Here is a 20,904-nt window from a genome sequence, read left to right as displayed (position 1 = left end):
TGACCGATGGCCCACGGCCTCGTGGGTGCGAAGCTCTCTAGGCACGGGAACTGGGGAGGGGGAGGCCCAGCCACCAGGCCCCGCTTCCGCCTGCACGCCCTCGGAGGGAGCAGTCCTCTGGGCACCTGTGGGGTTGGGGGCAGGGCAGGGCCCTGCTGACAGCTGGCGGGGAGCTGCGTGTGGGGTTAGGGTTGGGTGTCAGGTGGGAGCAGGGACACACAGCTGCCCTCAGAGGGCTGGACCGGGCACACAGGATGGTGGCCGTGCTGGTCCCACTTGGATAGGGCATGGCACACAGAGGGCTGGGCCTGCTTGAGGCTTCCTACCCCCAAGGGTAGTCATCCCTCAGGGGAAAAGGGCTCCGGGGCGTGAAGGTAGGGTGCTAGGACCTTCCTGCCCACCCACGCCGACCGGGGGCTGGGGGCAGGTGGACCCGTCCCAGCCGGGCAGGGGCCCCGCAGCAGCATACACAGGTGCGCAGTAAAACAGGGGAGCTTTATGGTCCGAGTGGTGTGCAGGGACAACAAAAGAATACGAGTGTTGTGGGCCTCCCCGCTTGGCCCGCGCACGCCCGAGCTCAGGTGCGGGTGCAAAGCCGGTCGCCGTGCCTGGAAAGAGCTGCCCCCAGGGACGCACCAGCGCCGCCTGCCCTCTGCGCACAGGTGCCCCAAGGGTCTGGGGACCAGAGGTCTGCAGAGTCGGGGCAGCTGAAGCGGAGGCCGCTGCATGCAGCGGGCCTGGGTGAGTGCGTGCGGCGCGCCGAGGGCAAGCAGGGGCCGGGCAGGCGATGGGAACAGCGCCCCACCCCTGCAAACAGCCTCACGGGCTTCCTCGGCCTCCGTCCCATCCCTGAGAAGCGCTGGGGGCCGGCTGCCCCTCCCCGCAGGGCAGGCCCAGCGCCCCCAGCACACGCGGAGCGCCCTGCGGTCTGCGCGCCAGGCCTAGAGCTCCTCGTAATCGCCGCCCCCGCGGAGGTGGCCGCCCGGGGCCCCGCCCCCCAGGAAGGCCTCCAGCTCGTCGACCGCAGGCCTCTCTGTGCCCCGCCGCCGCCGCCGCCGCTCCTCCCGACCCTTGTCCTCCGCCTGGTCCCTGCTCTTCTTCCGCCGGCTCTTCTTCTTCGCGGCCTTCTCTTCCTCCTGGGGGGCGGGGGGGACGTGCAGCGTCACCCCGGGGGCTGGGAGAGCTGGGCCCGCCCTGGGGCCCACGCTGCCCAGGGGCACCCAGGAGGGCTCAGGGAGCGTGTGTACCTCTCTGCCCTTCTTCTTCTTCTTCTTCTTCTCCTTCGAGGGAGGCCTGCCCTCTTTATCTGCACGGATAAGACGCAGCCTCAGCTCCCCGTGGACCAGAGGCCAGGCCCTCCCCGGGCCTCCCGCACTGGTGAGCCCGGCAGTGGGCGGGTCTAGCAGAGGTCCTGAGCCGGGGTCCCAGCGTGAGCACAGCCCAGAGTGAACGCCCAGCACCTCAGGCCTCTGCCCTGGGTCTGGGTGGGGCCCTGGCTACAAAGGCAGCAGGAGCCGCACGGGCCGCCACTTCAGCACCAAGACAGGCCCAGGAAGGTCCTTTCCTCCCCACTTTGGGGACCAGGCAGTTCCAGGACCGGCCCAGGTGACGCTGCTGGGCTCGAGCTGCCCAGGGTGGAGGCTGGGGATGAGGCAGGGAGCGGTGGAGCTGGCCAGGGTCGTCATGGAGCACGTGGGGGCTCAGCAACGCAGGGCCGGACTGAGGGTTCAGGAGAGCTTGCAGCAGCGCTGCCCACGCCGCCAAACGCCTCCCCTGTGGCCACTCGGTCAGCTGCCTCAGCTGCCCATCCTTCCAGCCCGGTCCCGGCCTGAAAGCCCGGGATGTCGTCAGAACACAGCTGGACCCCGAGCAGGACAGAGAAAAAAGAAGGGACTGGGCTTCCGGCCCCGCGGGATGGCCTCGCTGCTTGCGCCCCTGTGCTCCTGTGCTCTGGGGCCCCCAGGTTCAAAGGCACAGGTAAGGGGGTCAGAAACATGGCCCCTGGCTGGGACACAGTACAAGTCACCAGTGCCGACGACGCTGTTGGATGGGGAGGGAGGGGCAGGCGTGGCGCCCCGCAGCTACCTTCCTCGCTGCTCTCCTTGCGGCCTGTGTTCTCCAGCCCCAACCCGAAGAGATCCGAGTCGTTCTTCAGTCTGAAGGAGGGGGCAGGGGGTTTGGGGGGCGGGGGCGGCTGGACAGGGCCGGCTTCCTCATCTGTCACGTCCGAGAGGTCCTCTCGCACCGGGAACTCACCCTGGAGAAGGAGCGGGCAGGTGGGCCGCTGAGCCTCTCCCCAGTTCCCTGTCCCGTGACTCCGTAAGGCGGCTCCTGTGCCGCCCCGCACCATGGGCTCACCCAGAGTGACGACAGCCCGAGTGGGGTAGCCGTGACGCCGAGGTCCCCCACCACATCCTCCCCAGAACGGGGGCAGCCTGGGCCTGGCACACGCAGCCCCCTACGGGGCAGCCCTCCCGGCTCAGCCAGGCTGCCCTGACTCACGCCCCGCGAGACCCCTGCTGCGTTCTCGTGCCTCCCGTGCCTTTCTGCCATTCCCCACCCACCCCCCGCCCTGGACTCGGAGGCAGCGTGGTGCCAAGATCGGTCCTCACCGCTCTCCGCTGAGTATCTGAGTCACTCTCAAAGTCAGGGTCGTCCATGACGAAGGAGAGCATCTGGGCAGCAATAGGTCCCTCGGGGTCACTTTCTGATGACACCTGCTTGTCCCCCCTGTCCTCCAGCCCCGGAGAGGAGCCCTCGGTGCCGCCTGGCCAGTGGGGCTCTGTGGCCTTGGGAGCTGCATCCTGGTGTGGCCTCGAGGCCTTCGTGGAGGAACTGCAGGACACACAGGAGGGTCACGGAGCCTGAGGCTGCCCTCCCCCGCGGGACACCCCTTCCTTCCCACCCCCAACATACCGTTTGGTCCCTGGTTCAGAGCACTTCTGGGGGGCCAGGACGGTGGCCTCGTGGCGCCCTGCCGCCACCTCTTCTTCCTCCTCGCTGGACAGAGTGATGTGCTCCCTGGGGATGGGGCCCGTGGGTGGCAGGGGCCTACTAGGCGGCTTATCTTCAAGGTCCACGTCGTCCTGGAAACCCGCCACCATTGGGTTCCCTCCTGGGGCCTCCCCATCACTGCAAAGGACAGGCAGGGCAGTCAGAGGTCACGAGTGGGGTATGGAGCGCCCACCCTGATCACCAGGCGGCTCTGTGCCAGGCAAGGGCCCTGACGGCGGGGTTGTCCACCCTTGCGTGGACGCAGCAAAGGGGGACACACTTCGAGGGTGGCCTTGGGGGCTGTCCTGTGTAGGGGACCCACCACATTGCAGCAGAGCTGTGGCAGAGGTCGACAGGAGAGCAGGCGTGAGGTGGGCTGAGGAGAGGACAGAGATGCCCCTGTGCGGCGGGAAGCCACGGCGGGGCCCGCGGGTGGACACCTGAAGTGGGTGCCCTCCCGTGGGGCGGTGGGGTGAGGGGTGTGGGGCCCAGGGTGATGAGGGGCTCAGTGATGCCGGGGCCCTCCCTTGGCAGGGGTACAGTGCTGGCTTCGGCCTGGTATTTTGCACTTTGGGACACGCGGTGATGGTGGAGGCGGAACGGCGGGCCTCACTCGGGCTCAGCACTGGGAAGGGAGAGTGTGCGCCGGGCCTCGAGCCTCTCCCGTGCGGCCCTGACCGGCCACCTGCTGCGGGAGAAGCTGACAGCAGCTCTTTGGCCCCAGGATTCCTCCTTCCACCCGGCCAAGGCTCTCAAGCGGCATCAGCCCAAGGAAGTCACTGACAGGAAGATGCCGCCGACAGGCGGGTCACCGGCTCCCTGCTCCCCCCTGCAGGTGTGAGGCTGCCCTTCCCTCAGCTCCTCAGGCCCAGCTCTGCTTCTGTCCCCAGAGCCCAGATGGGGTGCCTGTCCCCTCCGCCCGCCCAGTGCCAGGGAGGCAGCAGAGTCCGCACCTGACGGGCCGAGGGCCAAGGCTGAGGACGGCAGCAGCTACCCGCCTGCCTCCCAGGCCCCGCCCTTACCTGTCACTGTCCTGCGGGACCTTGGCTCCAACTTTCTTTTCATCCTTTGGGGGGGCTACGTCCTCCAGGAAGCTGCGGTCAAGACTGTCGTCAGGAACAAAGTCCTCCACGTTCTGGACTCTTGCCGGGGCCTCTGAAGCTGGGGCCGGCTCTGTGGACAGCAGGCACCAACTCTTGCCCAGCGCCCAGCCCAGCCGGGTCCACCCCAGGTTGGGCCACAAGCAGGATGCTGTGTGGCTAGGCTGTGGGGCTGCCTGCCCAGCAGGAAGAAGGGGGACCCCATCCTGGCCAGCAAGGGCTCCCGGGGCCAGGGAGACAGGGCTGTGCCCCACCTCCCAAGGGCTGCTTCTGGGGCCTACCTGGGGGTGAAGGGGCCACCTCGGCCGCCGGCGAGGTCCCGAACAGCCGCGAGATGATGCTGCGCCGTGGGGGTGCGGCGGGGACCAGGGGGTGTGCAGGGGCTGGCGGCGCCTCCGAGGGGCAGGGGGGCCCCGGGCAAGCCGAGGGGGCCTGGAGGGGCGGCTGCGGAGCCGGCTGGGGTGTGCTGGGGCTGGAGCTCCCCGTGGACACTGCACTCAGAGGCACCACAGGAGATGGGGAGCCCGAGGATGGACTCTGCCCGTTGGTGGCCAGCGGGGACGCGTGGCCACGGCTGCGGGCCTCCATCATCTCGAGGAAGCTGGGGGCAAACAGGGCAAGGGGTGAGAAAACCACCTCCCCGCGCCTCCTCCTCTGAGGCTCCTCAGAGGCGGCTGCTACTGCTGTGCTGGTGGGGACGGGGTGTCCCCGCTCTCAGGCTCAGAGCCCCTACCTGCCTTTCCAGGAGGTTTCCCAGCGCAGGCTGGTGGCAAACACTGCAAGCGCCCCCAGGGCGGGGGGTGACAGGTGCGAACACAAACCCTGGCTGGGAGTCTCTTCCCGCAAGGGGAAGGGTGCGCGTGTGCAGGTGCGCGTGTGCGGACAGGCAGGCTTTGCTGTGCCCCCGCCCTATGCCCCCTGACCCTGTTTCTAGAACCCACCTACAGGGACAGGCTGCAACCCTCCCAGACAGGGAGGGGCCTAGACCCGGGCAGCCTGGGCCCAACCGTCCCACTGGCTGAGGACCCTGGTGTCACCTAGGCCTGTAGCAGGGCCCTCCTCCCGTGGCGTGGGCTTTCAAACAGAAGGTGTGGAATGGAGAGCCGGCCTGTGCTTGTGGGCCAGGGTCCCGGGGGGCTGGGGCGTCTGGGCCGGCCGGCCTCACCTCTAGGTTGGTATTTGGGCGAGGGGGTGGGGGGTGGGAGGAAGGACGGGCAAGGCACTGGGTCCTGGCACAGGCTGGGAGCGGATCTGCCCCAGACCTCGTCCGGTCCCCCAGCTGCTCAGGGGAGGTCACAGGGACACCACAGCTGAGCCCCCACATGGCGCCGCCTTCTTCCAATGGCCTGGTCCCGGGGGCTGGCTGGGGGCGGACGCTGTGGGGAGGCTCCAGATGCCACCTCACCAGGGACCCTATGCTTGGTGACGCCGGGCGCCCAAGCTTTCCGTCAGAGGACACGTTGCAGGAGCTGGTCAGCCCCAGGGTGGTGTCCACAGCGAGGCCAGCCTGGCAGACGGAGCAGGTGAACCCCCCCCCCAGAATAACTCCTGCTGCCCCCCCCTCTCTGTTCCAGGACCAGCAGCTGGATCTTTCTCGGGAGACCCAAAGGCCCTTCCTCGAGTCCCTCTGGGGCAGCTGGGAGGTGCGAGGGTCCTGCCTGGGCCGTAGCCAGAGCCCGTGCTCCAGGCCGTGAGCACAGGTGGGGCAGCAGCCTGCGCCCCACCCCCCAGCCCCAACATTTGGATAATTCAACAAAACAAAGGAAGCACCTGTTTTTAGGGGTGGTTCAGGGTTAGGCCTTCCCCCACGAGCTGTGGAAGGCGGACGGGACTGCTACCTGCTCTGGGCGCCCCAAGACCCTGCAACGGCAGAGGAGGGCCTGCCCGGGGGCTGCTCCCCGCCCGCTCGGCCATCCTGCTGGAAGTGGCAGGACAACGCCCCTTCCTCCACTATCAAGGGCCAGGAGATTTCGTTCCCACCCAACACGCCTTCCCAAGGTCAAGGAGCTCTCTCCACTGGCATCAACCTCGGAAACCTATGTCAAAACAGGGACGGGGCCTCGGCTGGAAAACGCCAGGGTGGCCGGTCTTGCTGGGGCCTGCGGTGGACACGTGGCCGGGTCAGCGGCTCCCCCTTCTGCATGCCAGGTGGCCGACAGGCGGGCCGGTCTGGACAGAGGCAGGCGGGGGCCGGGCAGCTAGAGCGCCTACAGCCGCACCGGGCCTGCACGCCGTGTTCCCTCCACCCCCGCAAGGCACGCAGCTGTCTGGGAACAGCAGCTGCAGAAGCACCTCCGTGAACTGCCGGCCACACTGTGTGCCCGTCACACCCGGTTAAAGCAGGCCGGGCCCGAAGTGCTCAGTGGGCGGGGGCGGCAGGGCCCTGGGGTGTCCAACCTCACATCCTCAGGGCCAGCAGGGGCCCGGTATCTGCTTCCCAGGAAGAGCTGAGGCCTGACAGCGTGGCGAGAGCCACCCTCGCCCCCTTCCCATGGGGCCTGGACCACATTCAAAGCTGAAATGACTCGATTTCTTTGAGCAACACACCTCCACGCGGACAGATCTACCCGGGTGGGTGGCACTCAGGCTGCGGGCCCGCTGAGCGCACACCCGAGCTCAGAGGGAGGCCTGGCCCACAGGGCGCACGTGCCACCTGCCCGCAGAGCCCCGCCTGCAGGGTCTAAACGCTGAGGGCAGCCGCGGCCGACATACATGTCGTAGTTCTGGTCCTCGGTCTCCTGCTGCACGGACAACTCCTCCAGCGTGGCATCGATGTCCAGCTGGTTCGTCTCCAGCTGCCGCAGCAGCGTCTCTCTCTACAGAAAGGAAGCAGACACCTGAGCCGGGACCGTCGCTGCAGTGAGCCACCCCTTCAGCCTGGCGCCCCTCTCGGCGGGCCCTTGATGGACAAAACCACCTGAAGCTGAGTGCCTGGAGCCGGGAGCCCGCATGGCCTCGCCCAGGGGGGCATGATGCCTCGGCTGCTCTGCAGGGCTCCAGGGGCAGAGGTCGTGATGCGAGCGAACCGCCCAGAGAGACAGCGCCCTGTTCACACAAGGTACCCCAAAGTGTAAGAAGCCCCAACACTTGCTGAAAACCACGCGCTTCCTGCCAGCCCCAGGCTCAGCACCAGCAGCGGCTTCCAGCTTCCATCCTGCCCGATGCCACCCCCCAACCCATGCTGCGGGTGTTTTCCTGCGATTTGTGTGCACGTTTTACTTGGACAGAAAGTTAAAGGGACTCCTTCAGGCGACGTGGATCAACACCCAGGAAAGGGTGGCCAGCACGTCTGCGAGGTCTGGACACCCTGAAAACGCCCGCCGCCCTGGCCTGCAGAGGCCTCATCCCTTCAAAAGAAGGCTAGAGGAAAGGAAAGACAGCCGCTCGCCCGAGTAAGTTCTACATCCTTTTGGAGAAGGGCCATGGGTCAATGTCCCAGTGACAAGCCGTGTGGGTGACACGTGTCCCCGCCATGTGATGAGCAGGGCAGTCACCTCTGGGGTCTCGCGCACAAAAGCCCATCACCCATCTGAGGTCAGACAGACCCTGAGCCAGGCACGTCTGAAGAACTGTCACAGCCCAGCGCAGCCGAGGAAGAGTGACCACTACGTGTGGGGTGGGCTGGGTGAGGCCCAGGACAGAGGGCCGGCGGGAGGTGCCGACAAAGCCTGGTTCTGTGGTCTTGATGGGAACACCGTGGAAACATGAGGCTGCAATCGGGGAACTGAACCGGGGCACGGAACCCTCTGCGCTCTCTGCAAACCTACAACTGTTCCCAAATATGAAGGTCAATAACGCCAAGAGCAAAGGGCTGCACAGTAGGGGGAGGAGGGCAGGGGCTTCTCGGGCCCATCCCGGCACCTGTCGCCAGAGAGGGGCCAGGTCCACAGCGGGGACACAGCGGCACGGCCACAGGGAGGATCCGAGGCGTCCTGATCTGGGTGCCGGGGCCGAGTGCACCTCCTCGGTGAGGACGGACACATGAGGGCCCCAGCAGGGGTCAGCGCAGAGGGTCACAGCTCCCGGGAAGAACGTGCAAGGACACCCATGTTCTCCCGCAGCTAGTGGGTCCATGGCTCCAGAAGGGCCCAGGTCCCAGACCACCAGGCAAGGGGAGGGACAGGGTGGGCCATCCAGGGGCCGCCAGCACCCGCACACGGTATCCTAACTGATGGCCTCGTTCCAACCAAACCACCAAGCTGCCCGCCCGCTCGGGCCCCGTCCCTGCGCCACAGCGGCCCTGGCATATCCAAGCCCCACCCCCTGCACCCTGCCGGCAGGGCTCACCTGGAGCTGCAGGAATGGGATGTTGAAGAACCTGTGCAGGTACTTGAGCCCGAAGCTGTTCTTCATGGAGGACTCGGCGTAGCGGAAGTAAGAAGACCCTGGGGGCCTGTTCATGAAAAGCACGGAGACATGAGACACGGTGGTGGCAGCGGGCGGCGTGGCCTGGCCCCCTGGGCCGGGCCACCCTTGGCGCCAGCACCCCCTTGCAGGGCTGAGTCGCCTCCTGTGGGTGACGGGCTCACGGTCCACAGGCGGAGACCTGAAGTTCAGAGGGCTCTGCTTAGCCGGGCGCCCACCAGGGGATGCCTGGACCAGGAAGGTGCTGCCTGCCTGCCCTGGCAGGACCTCGATGCACCATCCCCAGTGCCTGGCCCCGGCCTCAGAGATGGAGGGAGGCCGCCCCCACCTGGCACCTGGGACTGCTCGGTGCCAGGAAGCCAGGTGCCCACCCTCGGTCCTGCCCGCCCACACCCCACCCTCCAGGTCTGCGTCCCCATCCCGGAGGAGCAGGGTGTGGGCCAGGCGGGGCAGAGAAGCCGGGAGAGCTGGCGCACCTGGGGAGCCGGGGCCGTGCAGCTGGGTGGGCGGCCAGGGCTCGAGGCAGAGGAGGGCGCAAGCAGGAGCGTCCCAGGCGGACAGGCCGACCGCAGCAGCCGCGCCTACGAGCTGGCACCCACCTGTCCAGGTTGTCGATGAAGTCTCGCGCGTCGTCGGGCAGGATGACGCGGTGCTCGCCCATGTCGCGGTAGTTCCCCAGCACGCACACAGGCACGTGCGTCGGCACTTTGGGAAGCTCCCGGAGAATGTAGTTGAAGGTCCTTGGGAGGCGCATGTGGGGAGAGACCCGCCTTAGCTTCCGCCCCCAGGGAACAGCATGGCTGAATGGCCGGCGTGCACACTGCCCACGGCCAGCCCTCAAGAAGCACTGAGTGCCCTCCTGGACGCCCTCGCGGGCCAGCGCCCTTACCACTGCTTGGTGATATCGAACATCATGACCACCCCGTTGCAGTTCTTGTACACGTCCAGGAACTCGGCATCCAGGGCCATCTCAGACTCCGCCTAGGGATGGGGGAATCGGGCCTCAGAGACGGTGCCCCAGGCCAGGTCCCACAGGTGAGCACCCGCCAGCTCCTGGGAAAGGCTGAACAGGACTTTTACAACTGAAAAGACAATGGCTATTTTCATTTTAGGGAGAAAAAACATAGACACAAGGTTATCTGGAGTGGAGGCCACATCGTGCCTGCCCTCAACTGAGGGTCTCCCGCATTGGCCGTTGGCAGCGTCCTGACCTTGGGGCTCACAGACGCTCCACTGCTGGGACAACTGAGCTGAAGAAATGCGTTGCAGAGCTGAGGATGTGTGTCCCAGAGAACCTTCCAGAGCACACACACCAGGGAGGCTGCGGTGCTGGGGGCGGTGGCAACATGCCCACAAAGACCACACAGACCTGGGCCAGGCGGTCACTGGATCTTCCTATCCTAAAAGGGAACCCTAAAGGCTGCCCGCCGTCAGGAGGCCGTCTATGGACAGGAGGACGCGGAGAGAAGGGCCCTTGGAAGCCGTCAGAAAGCTTTGCAGCTGGCCCCTGAATTCTTTGTGTCGAGGTGGCGGCCGTGGTGAGAGCCCTCTCGGAGCCACACTCAGGCCCACGTGTGCCTGGGGCCACACCTGAAGGTATGCCTATGCTTTTAATGGCTGAGGCCTTTGTAACACGGATATAAAATTTGGTCACTTCACCTAAATACCTCTCAGGTCACCCCAACTCCGAGTAGGGTCTGGCGGGCATCCCTGACACAGAGCAGCAGCTCAGGTGACCCCAGCCACCCCAACGCGACCAAGGGCAGCACGGGGGCGGCCACTGAGTCCCCCTGAGTCCCCCAGCACAGACGGAGTCCTCAGGAGGGCCGGGCCAGGCAGGAGGCAGAGGGGTCTGAAGAACAGATGCCTGCTCACAACCCCCCACCCGAAATAGTGGGCCACGTGGGAACAGATGCAGCTCACCTCCTGGGGTTCATTCTCCATCTTCAAGGCATCGCCTCGCTTCTTGCATTTTCCTTAAGAAAAGACACAAAGTCACGGGGTGGAAATGCTGGGCCCAAGGATGGCCTGAGGGCGTAGCAGCCCCTCCTTGTGTCCCACTGCCCCCCATGTCCCTGCCCCCGCCTCCAGTAGGTGCCTTACGGGCTGGGGTTGGAGCCGCCAGGACCCTAGGGCAGGACACGGCCAGGGCCCCAGGGAGGCCACGGAGGCTCCCTGAGCCGGTGCTGAGGGTGGACGAGCTGGGCTTGGGGCCAGGAAGCCGTGGAACCACCTGAGCAGTAAGAGCTCCCATGCCCAGCCTCCCTTCCCTCCATCTCAGACATTTCTGACAGGGGAGAAAGGACCACTCGTCACCCTAGGGTCCCGGGGCCCTCAGTCTCAGAGCAGCGGGCTGGGTGAAACCAACAAACCGGGGTTCGTTTATTAGAAGGCCACCCTCTGCCTCTTCCACAGCCTCTCCCAGAACCTCTCACCACCCTCTGATCCCGTCTCTGGAGGTGCCCCCAGCTCAACAGATGCTGGCCACCTCGCGCCCTCCCAGTGGATGCCTGGGGCCATGGGGTCGAGGCCCGAGCACCACGACTGCCGACAGGTGTGGCCGAAGCCCAGGACGTGCCACCACCGCCCAGCTGCGAGCAGAGCGGAACCTGGGCTGGTGCTCCTGGGGGGAGGGCCGGGCAGCCAGAGTTATGCCGCGCCCACGCCCGCCATGAGGGGCACCATCTCTCAGCCGCTGCCACCCCCCTCCAACTCGATGCCCTTTGCTGCTGTGGACGAGCCTCGGACCGTGTCCAACAGGGGACCAGTCAGGGTGGTAGAGAAGGCACGTTTCCTTCCCACTCTGCAGATTCCCACCCGAGAGGCACCAGATGACGGAGCCGTGGGGATGCTGAACGCTCGTACGGAATGCTGCTCCTGCCCCTGGCCGCCAGCACACGAGCAAGCCTCCTCTCCACGCCGCAAGGAGCTCTGTGGTGAACAGCCACCCAGGGAACTGTGGCCAGCCCATCACTGCCCTTCCATGGGTGGGAAGTGGGGTGCTCGGAGGTTCCCAGAACAGGGCAGTGCCTGCCTCTGTACCATGAGGCCGTTCCCCCCACTGAAGACACGACATGCTGCTGCATGGAAGGGGTCCCGTCAGCAAAGACAGAGCCCATTCTGGACATGTGCATCCCGTCCCGAATGAGTGCAGACCCAGGGAGTCGGAGCCAGGCACGCGCGGCAGGCGTGAGGGATGTGCCGGGGCACGGAGGGCAGCCTGGCCCGAGCGACGGCTCCCCCTCACATCCGGGCTGGCGGCTGGGCTGCAAGGGGCTGCTTCCTAGTGCTACCCGGCCACACGCACACAGGATGCAGTGCAAGCACGCTTTGGAGCACGAGGCCCCTCCAGGCCCCGTGGGGTTTAAAGCCTCCTGGGGGCAGTAACCCCAGCATGGTGCTCGGGCCCAGGGTAGCAGCATCCTCACCTGGCTCGATGGGTCCTTGGAACCCAAACCCACCTCCAAAGAACGTGGTGTGGGAGAGAGCGCGTGTCCTGCACCAGAAATCGCAAGCTCGTAGAAGACAACGTCCCTTTGTCCCTGAAGGACGGGAGGAGCTATAGCAGGCCTGCGGGGTCCGAGGCCGGGCCTGGGGGTCGGAGGTCAAACCTGCGAGGCCAGACCACGGTGTGCACAGGGCACTGGCCCCAGGAAGGAACACGAGCATCACACAGGAGGGGCCTGTGGCCTGTGTGCGAGGAGGAGATGAATGGGATGAGACGCTGGGGGCGAACGTGCCACGCCCCCACCCCGGCCTGCCTGCACACAGGCAAGGCCGTTTGGGGTCTGTGTGCGTGCTGGGGTCCCCAAAAGCTCAAGCCACCTCAGAAGCCAAGGACCCTTGGCCCTGGGCCCAGGGGCAGGAACAAGTGGGCTGCTACACCCACGGTGCTGCAGGAAGGGCTCCCTGAACAGCCTCACAGAGCCTCTGGGTGTGGTCCGTGTCTGCCCTCCATGGCCACGTGCTCAGCTCACGTGGGTGGAACAGGTGTTTCAAGAGCAAAGACCATGGTGCCCCGACTGGTCAGCACCGGGCGCTCCATCCTGGACCACACACCCGGAACCCGACGGCACGGTCAGCACAGAGCCAGGCCTCCGATGGCCCCTGTGCCCAGGAACCAGAGTCAAGGGAACGAGGCGCCAGGAGGCGGCAGAGGAGGGGCCGCCAGCGAGGGAGAGAGGACAGCTGTCCTCCTCCACAGCACAAGCAAAGCTTGAAAGAGAAAAGCGCACTCATAGAAGGATCTGACTTACCTTTGTCAACTACATCCCAGACTTCAACTTTCACGATATCATCAGTGGCTAAAACAGGGGGGAAATAGTAAGATGAGCATCCAGCGTGAACTTCCGGTTTCAAAGACGGGCCGCGCGGATGTCACTGTCCCCACTCGGCGCCTCCCCAAGGGCCCCTGCTCCCGCCCAGGCTGGCGGGTGCTGTGCCCAGGACACCCCCTCCCTGGAAGGCAGGGAACAATCTGGACACCTCCTCCGCTGACACGACCCCGTATCCCGAAGGGTCCCTGGGGCAGGCTCGCACCCAGCCTGAACCCGGCCCCCGCTGGCCCCCCGGCTTCTGTGGGAAGGCCCAGTCCCAGTGATTCTGCCCTGCTCCTTGGCAGAGGCCTCTGCTCCGCTGCTTGCGGGGGGCCAGGGCAGCAGGCTCTGGGATGGGCCAGTCTGGCGTCAGGGCCTGTGCACATGCCCGGGCCGTCAGCGGGTCCACCCACCACCCCAGGGATTCCGTGGGGAAAGGGGAGAGGCGGGCAACTGCCGGGCACCTGCCGGGCACCTGCCACCAAGCTGCAGGGCACAAGAAGTGCGCTGTCCCCGCCGACTTCACCCCAGACCGGGAAGGGGTGCCCTAGGGGGTGAGGCTTCCCTGTGCAGCTGGTGGGCAGGGCAGCACGAATCCACACAGCTGTCCTACGTCGCGGCCTGGCCGTCCCTAGGAGCGAGTCGGAACTACTACAAAGGCCCGTGTGTCCTGCTGTTGCCCCGCTGGATTGTTTTTTTCAATGAAAAGGAATGTTTAAAATGGCTCAAAGGTCGTTTGCTTTCTGGCTCCTGAGCACGCAGAGTGGATTCTCTCCCTCCCAGCAGGGCGCCCCGTGGCCGCTGTCCCCCAGGAGCGGAGTGGAGGTGCCTGCCATTCTGCCTACGGCCGGGTGGCCGCCAGGTGTGTTCTGCCCATCAGGCAATCTCGCCAGCAAACCCCCTCCCAGGACCCTGTGGGGACTGGCACTTCACAACTGCCGCCAAGAGCCGGGCTCCAAGGCCCAAGGGGCCTCTGTCTGCCGGGGCCCAGCACGCGCTGTGGCCAGGATGGTCCCTGCCCGGAGGCTCTGCCCCGGGACGTCCGAAGGTCCGGGCCTCTGGCCCCGCTCCCCAGGTGGACCGAGTCTCCCACGGGACAGGGGACTTCAGGGCCACCCCAAAGCGGCTTTGATGAGCCACCGAGTTCACGCGTGTGCGGTGTTCCAGTGACGACCCCAGGCTGGGGGAGGGCGACGGGAGGAAGACCCCTACCCAGCAGGCCCCGGAAGCCCCGCCCCCCGCCCCCCACCGCCCTCACTTTTGTAGCTCCAGTGGATGCTGGTGACCTGGATCTCCTGTGTGGGGATGTACTCCTCCACGAACTTCTTGCCCTGCAGCCGGTGCCACAAGGCTGTCTTGCCCGTGTTCCTGTCCCCTCGGATCACGATCTTCACTGCAGGGAGAAAGCACAGATGAGGCAAACAGTCAAGGCAAAAGGCAAACTTTCATCCCCCGAGCGAGTCCACGCATGGCTTCTTGTGCACAGACGTGGCCAGTGTGGCTGGCGAGCCAGGAGAGCTGGGTGAGGTGGGCTGGCCGGGAGCCCCCGGAGGGACGAGGCCGTGGGCACACGTTCGCTCCCTCGGGGCACCGGCAGCCCTGCTCTCCCCCAGGCCCCCGACGGACTTCCTCCGGGGCAGGTGGTCGACCTCGGGACTCTGCACTCGGGAACGCAGTGCTCCAGAGCTGGGTGCCCGTGGGGCAGGTTGGGGCAGGCTGTGCTCACCTCTGCAGGCCCCACGATTCCCATGTCCGCTCTTACCCTCCTTTCCCAGAGCCCTGGCATCTTCGGGGCAGGATTCTGCAGGACGCGGGGCTCCAAGACCACATCTGGGATGACAACAGGAAGCCTGGATTCTACTCTGCTTGCTCAGCCGGTGTTTAGGAGCGTGTGCACGTGGAGGGCTGGGGGCAGCGTCTCCCCCACTGGCACCGGGCACCTGGCAGGGCCGGCGTGGACTCCATGTTTCTCACCCGGTCATCCTCTAGGGCGCCGTCTCCTAAGTGTTCAATGTCCGGCACAAAGTCACCCGTGACATCGTATGTTCTAGACCTCGTGGTTGCTGCGGCGCACTCTTCATCCTCCCGGACACTTGTTTTGTCTTTTTAATTAACCTTCCCAGAGGTTCGTCTACTCGACCAGTCACGCACACACGCCCTGTGTGTTTTGCTGGACGCCTCCACTGGCCCTTCCTAGAAACCACTTGCTCCTGCGTTTTTCTTTGTCATTTACTTCCTTTTACTTTCTTGAGGTTTATCCTGTTCTTCTCCTGGGTTTCACACCGTATTCTCGGGTCGACCAGCACAAGTATGTGGGCTGTTCATTATCACTGGATTACACATACTTCTCTGACCCATAAATTACTTAGAAATATTTTTAAGTTTCCCCTGAAAAGTTGTACTTTTTTGTTATTCCCATCCAGTTTTACTCACTGTGGCCACAGAATGTGGTTTTTATGGTACATATCCTTGGGTGTCTGCTCGGACTGTCGGTTTTAGGAACGCTCCTTGGTGTGAGCGGGGCTGGGCGCAGACACCTGCTCTTCACTGAGTCTTTCTCTCGCCCGGCTGGCTGTCTGACCTGCACCCAGTGTGAGTCCCCATAGCTCCGGCACGAGAACCCCACGGGTGCGGCTTTCTCGTGGCTGATACTGACCCACCACTTGGTTCCACGACCCTGCTTTCAACCTTTCTATGCCATCGTGTGTTGGACGTGTCTCTTACACATCACACAGCCAGAAAGAAATCAAATCGCAGTCTCTCTTTCACTGGTGCGTCTGCCTGTTCACATTCCCTGGTTGCCAACAGCGGCGGGTAACCCCCTCCGCCACGTGCGGTCATTTCCAGTCACTGCTGGGGTTCCCTACCCTCTTTTCTGCCCTCCTTCATGTTGGGTGAGCGCCACGTGTGATCATTTCCAGTCACTGCCGGGGTTCCCTCCCCTCTTTTCTGCCTCTTTCATGTTGGGCAAGCGCCACGTGCGGTCATTTCCAGTCACTGCCAGGGCTCCCTCCCCTCTTTTCTGCCTCTTCCACGTTGGGCGAGCGCCACGTGCAATCATTTCCAGTCACTGCTGGGCTCCCTCCCCTCTTTTCTGCCTCTTTCATGTTGGACAAGGGTTTTCTTTTATTCCCCTTTTGCCTGGTATTTATTTGGAGGGTTTGAGATCTATTTCTATTCTTAAATCTTTAACACACACCTTTGCTGCAGTAAAGTCTGAAGTTAACACATGTCCTTGGCTCCCACTTAAACACACTCTGGTCAGTGCCATCGTGGGTTACACGCTGATTGCTAGCGTCTGGCTCCTCCTTCTGCGTTCCCCACGGTAGTCATGATGCTTGTTCACCCATTTCCGTGCTGACCCATGCCTTGCAAACCTCCTCCATCTCCCGAGCTCCCTCTCCATCTGTCTGGAGTACCTCCTCCGGGATTTATTTCAGCAGGAACCTTCGCACAGAAACTGTCCAACTTAGACCGGAGAGGGGTTTAATCGCACTCACTTACTTGGTGTAGATTTCTAGGCCGACCAGGATTTCCCCACAGGAACGTCTCCACCACCATCACTGTCAGCGTGTTGTCAGGCTCTTGGCTGTCCCTCTGCTTGCACTGGTCGCTTCTACAACTCTCCTCTTTGACTTTGCTGTCCTGAAATTCCCATGATGTGTCCAACTCTGGGAGTTTGAAAGCTCTGGCCTTGGGTTTCTTGGAGTTTCACGTACTCCGGGAACTCCGGGAACTCCTAGCCTGCATTTCTGCAGTAACTACCTCTTCTCCACCCCTGCTATTCTTTCCTTCTGAGACTCAGATCACATGTGTGTGGGCATCGCTCAGTTCTGGGCCCGCATCCCCCTGCCAGGTGCCAACTCCACCTTCAGCTATTACGCTGCTTCGCCCACCTGCCAGCTTTTTGTTTGCGTGACCCTGCTCTTTCATTTCTGGAGGGTATCTTTGGTTCTTTTTTCAAACACGGCTTGTCTGTCCAGAGTCTTGATATAATCTTAGAACTGCTTCCTTCTTTTATATCTTTACCAATTTTAACATGTATTGATATTTGTTTTCTATTCTGCTTTGAGAATGAAAAGTCTTAATTTTCTCTCTCTTCAACTGAAATCCTTTTAAAATTTGAAATTTACTCTTCAAAAAAGTTAATTAGAAGAAACTGTACAACGTCAGAAATAAAATGACCTGCTTTCATCCATTAAAAAAAGGAATTGGCCTCTACTTTTAAATTAAAAAGTCCAATCAATCTCAGAACCTTGGACACTGGCTCAGATAAGCTAAGTAAGTGATCCACTGAAAAACCTGTAATTAAGATTCCCCCAAGAAGCGATGAGGAGCCCTTACTTAGGAAGCATGTGGCGCTTTACGCCAGGCGTTTTACTAAACAGAATAACTCTATTTCTATTCTACGTCTTTTCTTTTATTCTAAGTAAAGCTACAACGCAGAAGACACAGGGATCTAATACAGGACCCAAGAATCTCTTCTACTCCCTGATTCAACAGTAATTCACTCACACTGCCACACATTTCCTGCAAGATAGGGAATCTTGTTTTTGTGTTTTCGTACAACAAAAAAAAGTATGGTTTATCTTGGATGCAAATGATGCAATCGATCACTCTGTAGGAGGCACAACTGAAATCCAACGAGGCCCTTTCTCCGTACCACCAGCAGGGGTCACTAGACACACGCCCAGCTGGCCACCTCCTCCTGGGCAGCCCCTCACCCCCACCGCAGCAGTGGCTCCTCTGCTCAGAGCCCTCTAAGGTGTCCCGTTCACAGAGTCCCCAGGATGGTGTGAGGGCCGCACTTCTGCGGCTTAGTCCCCCGTGCTTCTCTCCTGACCTCGCTCCGCCGTGACCCCTCGGCCCTTCTCCGCGAGGCCCGCTCTCGTAAAGTCCCAACCCCAGCCCCCACCCTGCTCCATTCCTCCACCCTTCAGATGGGTGATATGGTTACCGCCTCATCATGTTTAGTGCCCACAGTCTGCCTTTCTACCCCCACTAGAATGGAAGCTCCACAAGGCAGAGACTGCCGTCTGGGTTTTAACTGATCTACGCTCAGTAAATATTTGCTAAGTAAATGAACACTAGGGAAGGAAAACCTATAAATGAAAACGTGGCAGATCACGGGCAGCAAAGGCTCAGGAACTTGCAAATCGGCCCTGCTGGGGCAGGTCAAATAGTTTGCCAAACACAGCTGTTTATTTCCGAAAGAAAAAGCTCTCTTACCCAGAAACCAGCCTTTCAAAGGTTTCTTGGCAAGGAAGTGTTTAACTCCATTTTAAGTTCTAGCACTGAAATCCGACTGGCCAGGACTCCGGCTGTCCCAGCGTCTGGAGGCTTTCTCAGTAAGGAATGCAGCCTGGAGCAAGGGCACTCTGGGCGAAACGCACAAGACCGGTGCCTCCTCACTGGACCCAACACAGGTAGAAAGAGCAGACCAACACAGGTAGCATCCTTCCACTTAACACGCGAATGACTTCCAAACCATGGACAACGTCCAATGTCTCATTTGGGTTTTGATTCTAAACGGGATGTGTATGCTGGGACTCTGCATGGGTGTCACTTCTCATCGTCATAGCAATTTAAAAGAAAACGACTTATCTGCCCCAGGAGGACAAGGTTCTGTAAGAGACCATCATCAACTCTTACCCATAAAAGTCCTGAGTCTAACTATCAAATTGCTGGTTTGCTCTCCTAAGTAAGATGTTTTGGGAAATAAATATTAGAAATGTTCTATTCTACTGACTAATAAAAAAATTTTTAAGTTTCAAAATTGCAGTATTAGCCAACTACAGGGGCAGCATCACCCTGAAATGTCCTGTGGGCACAGCACCCCGTTTCTCTCAACTGCACCACCTTTCATTCATTTTGTTCCAGATCAGAATCTGTCCCCCCTCTCCCCAACTTCCTGAGGCGGGTCTCTTCTCTGGAAGGACTCCAATGCCCTTTCTACTTTTTTTTTTTTTTTTGCGGTATGCGGGCCTCTCACTGTTGTGGCCTCTCCCATTGCGGAGCACAGGCTCCGGACGCACAGGCTCAGCGGCCATGGCTCACGGGCCCAGCCGCTCCGCGGCATGTGAGATCTTCCCGGACCGGGGCACGAACCCGTGTCCCCTGCATCGGCAGGCGGACTCTCAACCACTGCGCCACCAGGGAAGCCCCATCCTTTCTACTTTTTACTCCCGCCCACCCAGGACCAGGGGGTGTGCCCACCAGGGAGTGCTTTTCCAAAGGTGAACATTTTTCAGGTCCAGTTTCCAAAGGACTAAGCTTAAGTTTTAAAAAATAATCCCATAAATAATAAAATTAAATAACGGAACTAAAGGTGGATTGTAAAGACTTGTGTAAATGAGTATTTTGACTTACTATTCTCTTCTTGGAATGTGAGAGAAATACACACAAAATTGGGTAAAATACATGCAAAACGATCCCTCTTTTAAACCCAAAGTCTTTCCAATCAGTTTCTTAATATGGTACATTGTTACCAAAATCTGGGTCATCACAGAGACTGAAAGGCTCCCCTGAAAGTAGCAAAGGGAGGAATGTCCAGTATCTTGTAGCAATATATGGAAATACTTAAAGAGGAAAACAATTTAAAAGCAGAGAACAACATTAAAAAATCTTTAAATACTGCTAGCAAAAAGACAGCAAGATGGAAAAACTTTAAAGAGGTCAAGAGGATGGTCAGCCTCTAGGAGCTACACAATTTACATAATTTATAACTGAGGACTGGAAACGACCTGGGCTTTCAGGGCATCTGGTAAATAACTCCTCTTTCCCGTAGGAGAAAAGAAATCTCTACAATAACAAGTAAGAGAGTAAAGCCTGTGCCTTCTGGAGCTTTTCTAAATATATCCCTTACAAATGCTTCTTAAAAAAAAAGGGGGGGGGGGGCAAGAACGTGCGGTGTAGCTGACATTCCGTCTTCAAATGGGGTTCGAAGTCTACAAAGAAAAATCCCATAGTTCAAACTACCGAAGCCGGCGGAGTCCTCCGCTCTCTTCTCTTGCGGGTGACCCCGCGGTTCATGGCTGGAGAGCTCCACCACCCACTTTAAGAAGCGCCATACACCACAGACTCTCCCCACGTTATGTAAGAATCCCTCTTAGACGAGGTCACCTGGGCCAATGAGGGTACCGCAGACGCACGAGGAACCGCCTAGACCAATTTCACTCGAATGTCCCACCGTACCAGCATTCCTCGGGAATGACCCACAGGTCAGAGGGGAGCGCCGCGGGCCGAGGGGCCCACCTTCTGGCCCTGGGGTCCTCTAGGACCTCCTCTCCGGCCCGCATCACCTCCCAACCCCAAGGGAACGCCCCTGGGGCACCCGCAACGTGCCCGGCACAGGTAAGGGCTCAGCTCACCTGCACACAGACGGCGAGGCCCTCGGAGCGCGACGGGTCCCCCAGCGCTTCCCGGGCGAGGCCCGCCCCGGTTACCACAAGTCCTGGACGGCGCGGCTGGGGCCTGCGGACCCCGCGGGACGGCACCCGCTGCACCCGTGCCCCCACTTTCCACGTGCCCCCTCAGGAACCCCACGCCGGGCTACACTCACTGTTGTACTGCACCCCCTTGGCGAAGCGCCTCTGCAGCGCCTGGTTCATGGACTGCAGCCCAGCCGGGATGTTCTTGTCGCGGCCCGGAGCCTGCTCCGACCCCACCAGCTTCTTGAGCGCGGAAAACATCTTCCCGCTCCCACGTCCGAGCCCGGCGCGGCTCCCGAGTTCAGCGGCAGCGGCGGCGGCTGCGCGGCGCGGATCGCACCATGTCCCGGGCCCCGGCGACCGGGCGCCTGCCTCGAGGGCGGCTCAGGGGCTCAGCCGCGGAGGATCAGCTTCGTCCCCCGCGGACCCCGGCGCGGCTGCTCTGCGCTCGTCAGCGCCGCCATCTTGGCGCCGGCTCGGCGGGGCGCGCGGCTACGGGGCTCCGCGAGGGCCACAGGAGTCCGGCGCGCGGAGGGGTGCGCGTGCGCAGAGCGCTGCGGCCTCGGGGCGTGCGGCTACGGGGCGCCGCGAGGGCCACGGGCGGGTGGCGCGCGGAGGTGCGCTCTGGAGCCGGGCGGTGTAGGTGCGGGGCTTTGGACTCCGCAGTCCCGCCTTACGAACTGCCCCCAGGGTTTCAGC

At 62.0% G+C, this 20,904-nt stretch overlaps 1 protein-coding gene across 3 annotated transcripts; it reads right to left on the bottom strand.

The window, feature by feature from the left end:
• Positions 1-424: 424 nt before the first annotated feature.
• Positions 425-20,703, bottom strand: RABL6 (RAB, member RAS oncogene family like 6). Of its 3 annotated transcripts, none has more exons than XM_029203162.1 (16): positions 20,337-20,703; positions 14,034-14,168; positions 12,716-12,763; positions 10,383-10,435; positions 9,349-9,440; positions 9,059-9,199; positions 8,382-8,487; positions 6,807-6,910; positions 4,376-4,695; positions 4,017-4,167; positions 3,317-3,370; positions 2,917-3,132; positions 2,613-2,835; positions 2,086-2,257; positions 1,248-1,306; positions 425-1,136 (listed from the first exon to the last, which is right to left on the bottom strand). In XM_029203162.1, exons 1-16 carry the CDS (start codon positions 20,464-20,466, stop codon positions 942-944), a joined length of 2,199 nt encoding a protein of 732 aa, XP_029058995.1. In that variant the 5' UTR covers positions 20,467-20,703; the 3' UTR covers positions 425-941. The 3 variants fall into 3 exon arrangements, with proteins under 3 accessions (XP_029058995.1, XP_029058997.1, XP_029058996.1); XM_029203164.1 differs by lacking the exon at positions 20,337-20,703 and adding an exon at positions 14,538-14,706 and having other exon boundaries at positions 429-1,136; XM_029203163.1 differs by lacking the exon at positions 3,317-3,370 and having other exon boundaries at positions 432-1,136; positions 20,337-20,701.
• Positions 20,704-20,904: the final 201 nt, after the last annotated feature.

The sequence above is a fragment of the Monodon monoceros genome, unplaced genomic scaffold (genome assembly GCF_005190385.1).
Source record: "Monodon monoceros isolate NGI ecotype Baffin Bay Population unplaced genomic scaffold, NGI_Narwhal_1 Super_Scaffold_5, whole genome shotgun sequence".
Taxonomy (NCBI): domain Eukaryota; kingdom Metazoa; phylum Chordata; class Mammalia; order Artiodactyla; family Monodontidae; genus Monodon; species Monodon monoceros.
Note: the sequence above shows the minus strand (reverse complement) of the source record. Positions and strands in the feature narration are given on the sequence as shown.

Excerpts from the sequence above, each read along its gene's own strand:
- RABL6 (XM_029203162.1), bottom strand. The coding sequence starts at position 20,466 with ATGTTTTCCGCGCTCAAGAAGCTGGTGGGGTCGGAGCAGGCTCCGGGC. Across the intron at positions 4,696-6,806 it reads GAGGACCAGAACTACGACAT|CTTCCTCGAGATGATGGAGG; the intron begins GTATGTCGGCCG and ends GTTTGCCCCCAG. Across the intron at positions 2,836-2,916 it reads TCTGAACCAGGGACCAAACG|TTCCTCCACGAAGGCCTCGA; the intron begins GTATGTTGGGGG and ends TGTGTCCTGCAG.